Source organism: Aythya ferina (assembly GCF_964211825.1).
Source record: "Aythya ferina genome assembly, chromosome: 2".
In the NCBI taxonomy this organism is placed as follows: domain Eukaryota; kingdom Metazoa; phylum Chordata; class Aves; order Anseriformes; family Anatidae; genus Aythya; species Aythya ferina.
The window spans coordinates 149,874,935-149,887,163 of record NC_140297.1 but is presented as its reverse complement, the minus strand read 5'-3'; the positions used below and the strand labels follow the sequence as shown (position 1 = coordinate 149,887,163).

Below are 12,229 nucleotides of genomic sequence, written 5' to 3'. Positions count from 1 at the left end.
GAGAATTTTAACCTCCATGTTTTGCAAAGTTGGGGATTCGACCTAGCGAATCTGAAAAGTAAAATTATTTGTAAAAGGCTATGTTTCGTGCAATCTGCACTAACTTCTAAGCACAGCTCTGTGTTTGTGGGGCAGGACGAACAAACAAGAGGCCTGTGCTGAAAGCTACTGCTGCTTGCACTAGGCCAGGGCTGCATTTCCAGCCGCTTGCGTCTCTGCTGACCCATCCCACCTGCCATTTTCCAAGCGGGTGGGCAGCGCTTTGAACGTTTTTCCCCCCAAACACCCCAAGTTTGGGCAATTACAACACATGGCAGCAAGAAAACCCTTCCCTCCTCAGGTCCAGCAGCGGGCGGCGGCGGGACGCGAACCCGCGACCTACCGAGCACTGGGGCCGAGCCGCGGCGCTGCTGAGGCGGCGGGGCGGGGAGGGGACGAGGAGGAGGAGAAAAAAAAAAAAAAAAAAAAAAAAGAGGAGGAGGAAAAAAAAAGAGGAGGAGGAGGGAGCGGTGGGTCTGCTCCCGGAGCAGCCAGGCAGCGGCTCTGCTGCAGCCTGCTCCCTTCGCTCTTCCAGATCCCTCGCCCCGCGCCATCTCCTCTCCCCTTTTTTCCTCCCCCCCCCCTCTCTCTCTCTCCAAATCTATTTATTTTTTTTTTTTATTTTATTTTTTCTGTGTTTTTTCCTCCGGCCGGCGATGGATGGCGGCGCTGCCCGGCTGCGGGAGCTCGGCGCCGCCTGGGCTGGCGGCCCCCGGGTGCTGCTCGGCGGGGCTGGGAGCTGCGCCTAGGCGGGGGGCACCGCCGCTTCGGGGGGGTTTTACCCTTTTTCCCCCGGTTTTAAATGCTTAGAGGCGCGGGTATTTAGCACTCGGGGTGTTTATTTTTTAAATCTATTTCCCCCCCTCGCCGCCCGCAGCTGTGTTTGGCGGGTGAGGTGGGAGAAGGAGGCAGGCTCGCTGCTTTCCGCAGCCTGCTGAGGGGGGGTCGCGGCGCTTCGTGCCTCCTCCCGGGCGAGGAAAATGGAGGCTGTGATCGAGAAGGAATGTAGCGCGCTCGGAGGGCTCTTCCAGACCATCATCAGCGACATGAAGGTGAGAGGCGGCGGGGAAGAAGGGGGCAGGTGCTGGGGAATCCCCCCCAAGCCTGGGCACGGCGCCCAGGGAAGCTCACGGCAGCGGGGGGGGGACCTGCCCCACTGAGGGGGCTTTTGCAGGACCCCCCCCTCAGCTTGCTGGGACGTGCAGGCTGTTACCTTGCAGCCTGAAGAGCTTTTTTCCAACCCTGTGAAATCGAGAAAACGATAATATGTCTGTTTCCCCCCCATTTTCCCCTCCTCCGCCTTTTATTTTTCGTGATTTGGGGTGGACGCGGAGGAGCCGCGCGGTGCCGTGGGGTGGGGTCGCCTCAGGTTTGGGGGGGCTGCGAGGTTCAAAACCTCCCCGGCCTGGGGAGATTGCTCAGGAGTTGAACGTGCGCCTGGGTTAGGATGGGTGCCGGGGCGGTATTTTGGCTCTCCGAGGGGGTATTTGGGGCTTCGTGTGTGTGCACGCAAAGGTCTCGGCTTCCCAGGTGGCTCCTCTCCTCCGCCAGCCACCAGAAACCTCTGCGCAGCCCCACGCCAGCGGCTCCGAAAACACCCTCGGCATCCCCACAGGGTTCATTTTGGATGAGCGGACGCCTCCCACCCTTGGCTTGTGGCAACAAACAGCCCCAAAGCCCTTCTGCGTCGTGCCACCCGTGCCCTCCCCGCAGCCGGAGTACTGCAGAATACTGCAGTGTGTCCCCGGACAAGGGCGGCTCGGCTCCCTCCAGACGTGGTGGCCTGGAGATGTGTAGGGCGATGGGGCGGCTGTGGTGGTTTAGGGGCAGCGGGGACAGCGTGTCCCCAGCCTGGATATTGGGGTGGGAGTGAGGGATCGGCCCCCAAGGAGCCGTGCAGGGAGGGCTGCGGGAGAAGCGATGCTGAAGGAGGACGGGAGCTGCTCCTCCAGGGAGCCTGGGCGCAGGTGGACGGCGCCTGGTGTGGTTTTGGGGCGGAGATGCCGCTTGCACGAGAAGTTATTTTTTTGGCAGGGGGTTTCATGCACGCTTCCCTCCAGGCAGATCGTGGGGAGATGCTCGATGGGATGCGGGGAGGAGGGGGCGTGCGTGCGGGTAGCTGTCAAGACAATGCTGCAGTCCTCGCGGCCGCGCTCCTCATGCTGCCAGCCCCCTTCAATTTTGAAGAACAATTGCACCTTAAAACAAACCCACAACACCCTCCCCGGACAGGATACGATCCCAAACCCTGGGATCGTTTGCAGGGAGCATGCAGGAGCTTTCCATGCCCCATAAAGTGTCATTCGGGGACCCAGCTTGAGGGTGTTCGCTCCTGGCTCCTTCCCACCAGCGATCCCTTGCTCTTCAGCACGCTGACTTATTTATTTATTTCCTCACACACTGGTGCTTGCCTGGGAACGCCGCTCCTCAGGAGCGTGTTGACATGAGCGTATGGAGATGGGCACAGGTGTGGATTTTTTTTTTTTATTATTTTAATCCTCCGTAGCAGTGGAACCTGTTTTGTGATCCGGAGGTTACTGCGGTGTGGGGGGGGAGGTTTGGGAAAAATCACACCAGATCCTTAGCGGCGTGGTGGATGTTTAGGGTTTAAAAAAAAAAAAAAAAAAAAAGTGCTTGCTATTTAGCACGAGTGGAACAAGTAATTTTTCACCTGAGCTTCAATTTAGGGCAGCTGATGAGACGCAGGAGGGTTCTTTGTGATTTGTGCACAAAGGATTGTGACGATTTCTGGGGGGGGGAGGAAGAAAAAAGTAGCTATTTTTCTATTTTTGACAGCTAACCTGAACCTTTCAGCTAATCATACCTTCGGTAGTAGAGTGCAAATTAGCAATTGAAGTGCTGCTTCACGTAGTCAGGTCTGTGTGGGCAGGCTTCTGGCAGGATCTTGGAGGCTTCGTGTGGGGGTCTGCCCACACAGCCCCGTGCCCTACCTGTGCCTGCCTCACCTGGCAGGCGGAGATCGAGGCCCCGAATGCCCTGCAGTGCTGAGGGATCTGCTGCAGCATCTGCCTTTTTTTTACCTGAATAATTTGCAGGTTCTTCTTAAATCATATCGCTCTGCCTTCAGCTTAGCTGTGAAGGCAGGAGGGTTGATTGACGAGACCCTGAAATTGCTCTCAATTTTGCCGGTGGCTGCAGCTAAGGTGATGGGGATACAGACAGATTTTGGTCTTCATGTGCTAATAGCAGACGAGCTCAGGTGGACCCGTGGTTAACTTGGAGCTCTCCTTGATGTCAGCAAGGTTACAGGAACAGGAATGGCAATCCTGAGCGATGGGATTGCGTGGTTCTGGTTGGCTGAACTCTGAAACTTAATGAGGGCTACGTATGCAAACGGGACTGGTGTGTCCCAGGGTTTGGTGGCAGGGTTATCTCCTGGTGCCTGAGGATGAACCTCTTTCCATGGCTTCTCCAGAAGCCCTGAATTTTTCTCCCATCTTCTACCAAAAATAGCGTGGTGATTAATACTCAACCAAAAAAGCTCCGAAATAAGAAAAAAAAAAAAAAAAAAAGTGTAAAGCTGTGTGATTCAGAGAAACGAGGTTACCGAGTTAAACATAAGAATGGATTACGAAAAATCCCATTTAGGCAGCATTTTAATGCATATATGGTAACTTCGGTGACCTGGTAAGGGAAATCCACATTTCCTACGCAAAATGAGGGTCACGTTTGTCGAGTAGCTTGGAAGTGTATGTCGTGACAGAGCTGGTTGTGGAAAATCCATGACGGGAATTGTACTTGGCCACCATGCTCTAGAATTGGGCATTTGATGCTTGAGGGTTTCAAGATGAGATTAAAGGATCGTAAAGCCTGGAAAGCCCATCCCATCCTTATGGTTTTGTCCATGGCCACAGCCCCGATGCTTCCTGTGATGGCAGCGTTAAGCATGTGGCGCTTAGGATTTGTTATATTCTTATGTGTAAATCTCTTTCCAAAGTGCTAGAAGTTTATAAAAGAGAAAATAAAGCCTGTATGGCCCCTCGGAGGGGTACTGGCATGTGCTGTGTTCAAAACGCTGAGTGTGCAGGTACGAGGGGGGCTTTGACCTCTTGGCGAACAAAATCAGAAAGTTCCCAGAGGAAGAGTGAAATTTGAGAAAAAAAATAGATTATTTTTCCAAGCGTGTGTGCTTTATTTGTAGTCTCTTAACTGAAATCTCAATCAAACCAACATTTTGCTTTGGGTGGCTGCTTTAATCCTGCAAAGGAAGTGAGCTCCCTGGGATGAGGAGGCAGCGGTGCCTTTGCCTTCAGCCATGCAAAGCTCCTGACCTTGCTTTGCATCCGAGAAGGGAGCGAGCATATGGGCACGAGAAATATTTCAGTTTTTGCAGCCTCTTATCTCCCGTGGGGATGTGGCTGCTGAGAAGCAGCGTTTTAATCTCCCTTTTTGTGGAAGACGGAGCCGGGGGTGGTCGCAGCAAGGCTTAGGAGCCATTTGGTAAGTCGGGCACGGCTCGCCTGTGAGGGCTGGCCTCGTGCTGGTCACACCGGTGGTATAAAGTGAGTCAAAATCAATAAATAAATGCTTCCTGGAGCAGATAGAAACGCCGAGGCTGTTCCTATGACAAGTACAGCTGCAGGTCCTCCGTGTCTGCGTTAATCCGAGTCTGCCTGCGTGTGTCGGGGAAGCTGGGCAGAGCTGTTTTCCCCTGACCAGCGGCGATACCACAGCTCTCCTGCAGCTGGGCTTTATCTGCAGCCCGGCATCTCTGTGGGGATGAGGAATGCTCAGTTCAGTGACTTTAAGGTCTCGTTTCAGCCCAGCTGTTGAGGATGGTAACGCTTGTGAGGAGAAAAGCTGAATGTGCAGGTGGAGGCTGGGACCACCACGCGTGCTGGGTGGCACTGGGACATCCTGATCTAATCCAAACCCAGAAAATCGATGTTTATCCCCTCCCAAAAAAGCATGGAATGAGTTCACTCCCCCCCCTACACAGATTCAGCTGTTCTTCTGCATTTTCTTGCCCTCGAAGGCTGGCGCAAACCCCTTTAGGTGTGTTTGCGCTCAGCCAGCCTTACTGATTGCTTCCCCTTGCTGCCTCCCAACAACCTGCCTGCCCAAACATTTGGTTCGCTTACGCTGGAATTCCTCGCCCTGCCGGAGCAGCTGCAGCATTTATTATTTTTAGGGCCACATCCTTGATCCAGGCCCTCCTGTACGAGCGCTGACAATTCCTACAACCGCCGCGCATTCGCTGTGGAAATGCATCCAAGGCTGGCTCGTTCTGGGGCACACTGAGGGCGAGGAGTTTTGCTTAAAGCCTTTTAAAAGGACTGCTTTCGGGCCTGGTGGCCTGCCAAGGGCTGCACAAGGAGGCTCGCCGCCGTGGAAGCGTGGAAGGAGCTGCGCAGCGCTGCATGGAGCACGATCGACTCAACAGACGTTGGAGGACGAGAGGTCTGTGCAGTGTCAGAGCGAGTGCTGGGTAATGCCGAGCTGAAGGTGATTGTCAGGAGGCTTTGCTGCTTCTTTCCTCAGTTCTGAGTGTGTATGGTACATATTTTTTCCAAGATACAGAAGTTGCTGCAGTTGATGGAGGATTCTTGTGTACCTCTTGTGCCCATCAGCCTGTTTTCAGCTCGTGAAAAACACATTTTGGGTTCATGGCCTGCCCAGAGACAGCGTGGCCTTAACGAAGGGCAGAAAGCACTTGGTGGCTGAGAGCAGGACAGGAACAGTGGCTGAAGAGGTGTTTGCTCTGCTTCAGAGGACGGAGGGGTTTGAGTCAGTGCCACAAAGAGGCTGCTACAGAAATGCATTTGCCTCTTCAAGTGTTTGTTTTCCAGCTCAAAACGATGCCTGCCGTGGTGCTGCCCCACGGCCTGGTATCTCTGCTGCCCTTTAAGGATGTTAATTGACGTCTTCCTGCTGGGCTGTGAGATAGCCCGAATGCCGAGGTGTTGGGAAGGGCTGGAGACAAAATGTCTGGTGGCCTCGTGGTTAAGACCATAGCAGCTTTCATCTTCAAAGCGCCGGGGAAGCGTGTGACTTAGCTCCCAAGAATGGCTCCCATTTTACAGAAGGGCGAGCTATGGCTGCAGGTTCAGTCGCTTCTACTCCTTTCCCCTAGGACAAGAAGGGATCGGGTACCTGGGTACCTGTGGGTCACCGAGTTAATGAGGGGATGGTTTTTAAGCTGCCAGTGCTGCTGTATCCACCCACAGCCCACATCACTTTCTTGCTGCTGCTTAAGACGTGTTGCCCTTTCCCTTGTGATAACCCGAAATTTTGAGGCAGTGGAGATGCTGTCTGCAAACGAATGATCAGCTGGCAACACAAGTGTGTTAAACTCCTTTTTGTAACTGAAATTAGGGGGTGTCTCTGCTTCTGACGGGAGCACCTTAAACATAGGGTGGTGGATCACCAAGAATTTGGCTGTCTGGCAAGGCAGTGCACGAGCTCTGTATTTTTTGCTCTTCTAGTCAACCAACCTCGGTGTTGTGTGGGTCATTTTAATTCTAGGATGCCTGGTGTACGCACAGCGGCGAATAAATCACCTTGGATGTCTTTAAAAGCACACAAGTAAGAATGAACTTGGGAATGCTGATTTTGTTGGCGTGCACGATGCTATTGATAACCACGTAGCTGGTTCATGGTATGGAAAGGTTCAGATTCTTTCGTTCCCGTTTTTGTCTTCCACATAAACTGCTACCACACTTCTTATGCAAGAATGAGATTTTTTTTACCAGGTACCCTAGGTTTGTGCTTTGTAGTTTCACAGCAGCCCTTTGTGTAATGGTGTAAAACTTTGCGGTAAGGTGCCTCTCGTTGAAATCGTCCATGATCAAACCAAAATAACTGGGAGTTTGGAAGAGATTATTTCTTTTCTCACGAGTGAAATGAAGAGCAAGGAGCTGGGGACAAGCACGCTGGCACTTCATGAACTTTGGCTCAATCTCAGCAGTAAAACACTAAAATCTGCTGCCTGGCTGCCACCTCTTCCCTGGTGTGGTACTTCTGTGGTCAGTTCAGATGCGTGGCAGCATCTTGGTGCCAAAGTACTGATGTTTCTTGGGTCCTGGAGATTGTTTTGAATGCCCCTGCGATGGAGATTGTGCAAAGACCAAGCAATGAACACTGAAACAAGGGTGTCTCCTGCTTCTGTGGATGCCTTGGGAAGAAGTGATGAAACCTCAGTGGTGGTGGTGGTACCAGCACAGGGCTGTTGGCTCTGCTTCGAGACTGTCCCGTATGGGCATTAGCTTGAATGAGTGCCTCTTGATATTTTAATTATCCTAGTTTTGATCCGGCTGAAATATTGTGGGTTTAGAAAATAGCTGCCGAGTATGCACGGTGGCCGCTTAATGAGTCGGCGGATGAAAGGCGGTATTGATGAGTCTCCGAGGAGAAATCTGCTATTCAGGCTTGCAAACTTGTTTAGACCTGCAGGGAAGAACGTGGAACTAAATGCTTCCTCGGGAGGACTACTTAATGTCCAGCTTTTTTAATGCAGCATGGGATAAAAGGTTCCCCAGAAGCTGTGGCTAAGTTGTTTCGTGTTTTTTTTTTTTTTTTTTTTTTTTTTTCCCCTCTTATGAATAACTTCCTGTGTTTATAGAGAGGGGCAGACTCTATGTTTATGCATGATATATTTTCTCACAGTACAACTTTTTTGTTTGCTAATTACTCAATCTAGCTTGGATTTAAATCAGGATGCGTTGGAGTTGGAGTTGGGTTTCTTTGTCTTAAGTGCTGTGAACCTGGGCTGCAGATGGCAGAGGTTTGACGTGGTCCTTATCGACCTTATTGGCTTTGTTAAAATGCAAGTTACAGGTTTTAGAGCTCTAACAGCAGAATCGTACCTGATTGGTGGCCCCTTTTAAATGGTACTGAGCTCTGCTGAATACCTATGTTCTCACTAAGTGTGCATTTCATTATTCACGGAGCTGGTCATCCTTTTGAGTTCTTCGAATGGTTTTGGGAATGCAGAAATCGCTGATGGTCCTGTGCTTCTTCCCAGGGGGGGTGAATATCCTCTCCTGCGGTTTCCTGATTGGATTCGTCTCGATTTTATCAAAACACTGTACCATTGCCCGTCTCCTAGAGTAGCTTGTTCTCTGTGTCCCAATTCTCTGTTTAGACTGCAAAACAAACAGTCTTGAAAACACGAGTGCTGCCGTGATGTGTAGAAGAAATATCCAGTAGGCAGGTTTTTTAATAGCGTACGAGGCTTCTTCAGTAGTGTTTTGCTGCATAATTTGCAGTGTTGTGATAACTTATATATCACCTTGTGAAAGCAAAGCTTGGCATGTGTATTTATACCATGCACGCTGCGGGAAACTCATTTCCAACCCCCTGCCCGTTCCCTCAACACGTAGCAGAAATAATGGAAATGGGTGTATAGATACAAGACTTTGATTTTAATTATCCCTGCTTTTAGTTCCTGGAGGGTAGTTACAGGGTAAATGACATCTTAATCTGATCTTTGACGTGCTTTTGCTTTCACTTGCAGGTACAAACTCTGTGTTTGTACCTGCATCCTCTTCCAGTCAGTGATTTGCATGTTTGGTTCTTGTGAAAGGCTTTTTGTTGTATGAAATCAGTACTGGGGCTTGGTTGGCTCACTTCTGCTTTTGAATTTCAGGTATATCTAAAATGGGGTAAATGAAACCAAAGTAATCATGGAAGAGGTAGTGTGTCCACCTCTTCATCTTCATCTGCATCTTCATAAAGAGTGAGATCTCTCCCACTAATAAAATTCATGGTTCAGTCTGTTGGAAGACTGATGCTATTCTGGGGAATGGATGGAAAAAGAGGCAGCTTAGAAAGCTTCATGAATTGCTTATTTTTCAACCTAAAAAGAGGAAAAGCCTACAAGCAGATTTATTTATTTATTTATTCATCTATTTTTCAGATGAGGAACAGTCATTAGGAACTTCATGTCAGGTGACATTCAGTCTCACCTCACCTGTGTCTTGCAAGAGCTTTTGGGATGTAGGCAGTGTTATCCACGAGCCAGGTTGGACCAAACGTGAGGGTTGTGCTCAGAGATGTGTGAGCGTTGGGCAGTGCTTTGTAACTCCTGCAGTTGTGACCGGCCAAGCGCCCTTTTCCCCAGTTGACTGCTGATTTTTTTCGGAAGAGAGGAAGAGCTTCCAGTGCCAGATGCTAGCTGGGTGGGGAAATTGATTGTCAGCCACTGCATCTTCCCATGTGCTGAGACATCTGTGGCCGGAACCCCTTTTTTCAGGCTGTCAATTGTTTTCCTGTCCCCTTCCCCTCCACTTCTTCCTGTTTTTTTTCTCTTGAAGGCCCCCTGGAAAAATGATAGCCTCTACGTGCAGACCATACTGACTTACACGGGCCATTTTTTTTGAGGTCTAACATCTGTGAGTTTGGTGTCTAGCACAGTGAAGTCTCTTTGCTCCTTGTAGGTAGTGCAGTGCGTACCACAGAAAGGAAACTGCCATAATAATCTTTCAGATTCTGATATCAGATAAAACTTTATCTACACATTTATGTTTTTAGGCATCATTTACTTAGAGGTTGGGAGGACACGCGTAGTAGCAAAGTTCCAGTTTTGTTCCAGAGGTAGGTGTGAGCCATTCGGATGTGTTACTAGGGTGTGAAGCTGGGTAACAGCGCTGTGTATTTGGGACTCAGCTTCTCAGTTGGTCAGAGCTGAATGCTGACACTGAGGTGAAGTCCAGCTCCTGTAGCTAGCTGGAGTCATGCTTTTTTTCCCCTTCGTATTGAAGTCTGCTGATAGTCAGTCGGTGCCTTTCTGGAGGGCACACAGCTCTTGTTTGATAACCTGTGAGATAAAACCAGGGCACTGCCCGCCAGGTCCCTTTTCTCTCCTACCTCTTTAGCTGGAACAGCTAAAATTAGATTCTCAATTTGCTTTACTGTAGAGCAGCTCTGCCTTTTTCCCCGTGCCCTGAAAGTTTAGATGGGTTGGTGCTGTGAACAAGATACCGAACTGTTTCTGCTGCCTTTGTAGTTGCATCCCAGCAAGGGCTGATAATGTGGCTGAAAAGCCTTGGTGATAAATGAAAGCTGTGAAAAGAACACAGCCGAGGTTTTTTTAAAAGATGGGGTGCGTCTTGTCTCCGGGATTCAGGGTGCCTGGGAGTAAATTATTAAAGGAAGTAAGTGTCTTTTCACTTAATGGAAAAAAAAAAAGCAGAAGAATTGTAACTCCTTAGTAGGAGGAGTGACAGAACAGTTTTTAACTGTCAAGACTGCTGGTACTCAAGTTGTAATCTTAAATAAATACAACAAACTGGGTTCCTGTTCTTGCCATTAGGTGTAATCGATAGCAATTTCAGTAAAATTGGATCCTTTGCTGCAAGTCTTTTCTTTATTTATTGAGAAATCCCTGAGCTTCTCTTTCGGGTTTCTTCTACCACAGGATTGCTGGCCTGAAAGGAAGGGAGAAAATCCAAAGTGCTAGGGACAGGATCATGAAGTCATTTGGGTTGGAAGGATCTGTCTTTAAAGACAGATCATCTCTGCCCTTCCCTCGTGTGGTGTGTTGACCTTGGCCAGCTGCTGGATGTTCCCCCGCTCCTCTCATTCCACAGGGCAGGATGCAGCAGTAAGAAGAAAATGCTCATGGGTGGAGTCTCTGAAGGAAAATGTTTTGCCCGTGACGGTAGTTGGTAGGCATACTCAGCTTGGAAGGTGACCTTTATCACCAACTAAAATAGATATAAATGGCGAGAAAGGGAAAAATGAGAACACCTTCCAACCACCTACCCCAACAGCCCCTTCAGGAGCACCCTGCTCCTGTGGGGGCTCTGTGGGGCTGCCTGTGGGCCTGGAGCCCCTCCTGCCCTCCTCCTGCTGGGGCCTGGGCCCTCTGCTGCTTCTCCCTCGCCCTGGGCCTCCTCCTCGGCCTGTGCCTGCTCTGCCCTTTCAGAAATCTGTTTTCCCTGAGGTGCCACCAGCTTGGTGCTGGGCTCAGCCCTGCCATGGGGCCGTTGGAGCCACCACAGAGGCCCTGCAGCCGCTGGCCAGCACCCGGGCACAGACACCCATGGTCTTCCAGCACTCTCCAGGCACGATGCTCATGTCCATGATCTTTTTTTGGGTGAAGTTTCACTGAATGAAGGTGGTGCCACCTCTCCTGCCCAGTGGCAGGCAGGGAACGAGCAGCAAGCCAGCGCACATACAGGCTGAGGACCTTTCCCCAGGAGCCACAGCCACGTCTGCCCAGACTCTAATGGGTCTGGGTGTTCTTGTCCAGCACTTGCAGGTGCTTTCCTCCTTCAGCCTGGTGCCTCTCACTGCTAATTATGGTATTTGTCCCTGAGGGAAAGCTCTTCAGTGTCCTAATTGTGGGCTGGTGAAGGAGGTGACAGGCATGAGACACCATTTTGTTTTTCAGCCCGGAGGCAGAAAGGCGATGCCCTGTCTGTTTTCGGTGTAAATCAGCTGGAGCGTGGCTGGGCACTGGCATCAGGTGACTAATGGCTTGTAAAGCAGCTCATTAAGCTCGAAGGTGTGATAATGGCATCTTCTGAGCCACAGCCTCAATCGGGAGCTGAAGGTAGGGACTGTGGTGGGACTGGGGGCCTTCATGCCTTGGGAACAAGTGTTTCATAGGGAGACATCTGAGGAAGAAATAACAATTAGGCCCAAATTTCCTCTGGGGAAATAACCCCCAGATTAAGCCATTAATGATCTTCGAGAAGACCACTTAAACAAAGCCAGGTTGTAACAGATTCCTGTTTTACTCCGTGAGGAGCTAAAGAGAGGATTTGTGACCCAGATGCCACCGCTCTTCTGCGAGTTTCTCTGAGCAGGACTGAGAGGTGAAGGCAGCCTGCTGCTCGTACAGATAATGCAGAGACCTGACATTTAAAGGGGGGAAAACTGATTTCCTTTAGTGGCTGTTTGCAGTTGGAAATTGCAGAAGGAGCTATGGGAAATGCAGCATTTAAAAATACTTTATTACTCTTCCAAAAATGACTTTACATTACAAAAGGACTTCTTAGACAAAGACAGCGAATTCTTCCTACTGTTTCTTTGTGTTTAAATTAAGACAGTACTGCAAGTTGAATTAGGTTTTATGGCTGTTTTGGTGTGTGGTTTCCACCACCGCTATATTTCTCCTGTTGACCGCTTTGATGAAAGGCGGAGCAGTTATTCCAAATGTTACATCAGCGAGGATATGAGAGAGGGGCTGCCTTGCTTGAGGTGGCACGTGAAGAGATCACGG

The 12,229-nt window shown here is 50.1% G+C and overlaps 1 protein-coding gene across 13 annotated transcripts in view; it reads left to right on the top strand.

Moving 5' to 3' along the window:
• The first annotated feature begins 497 nt into the window (after positions 1 to 497).
• MTSS1 (MTSS I-BAR domain containing 1) overlaps positions 498 to 12,229 on the top strand; it is a 118,610-nt gene continuing 106,878 nt past the window's right edge. For all 13 annotated transcript variants that reach the window (XM_084507719.1, XM_084507722.1, XM_084507718.1 and 10 more), the window contains exon 1: positions 498 to 1,091. In XM_084507719.1, the coding sequence (XP_084363845.1) occupies positions 1,020 to 1,091 (72 nt within the window). In that variant the 5' untranslated portion in view covers positions 498 to 1,019. The remainder of the gene's footprint in view (positions 1,092 to 12,229) is intronic.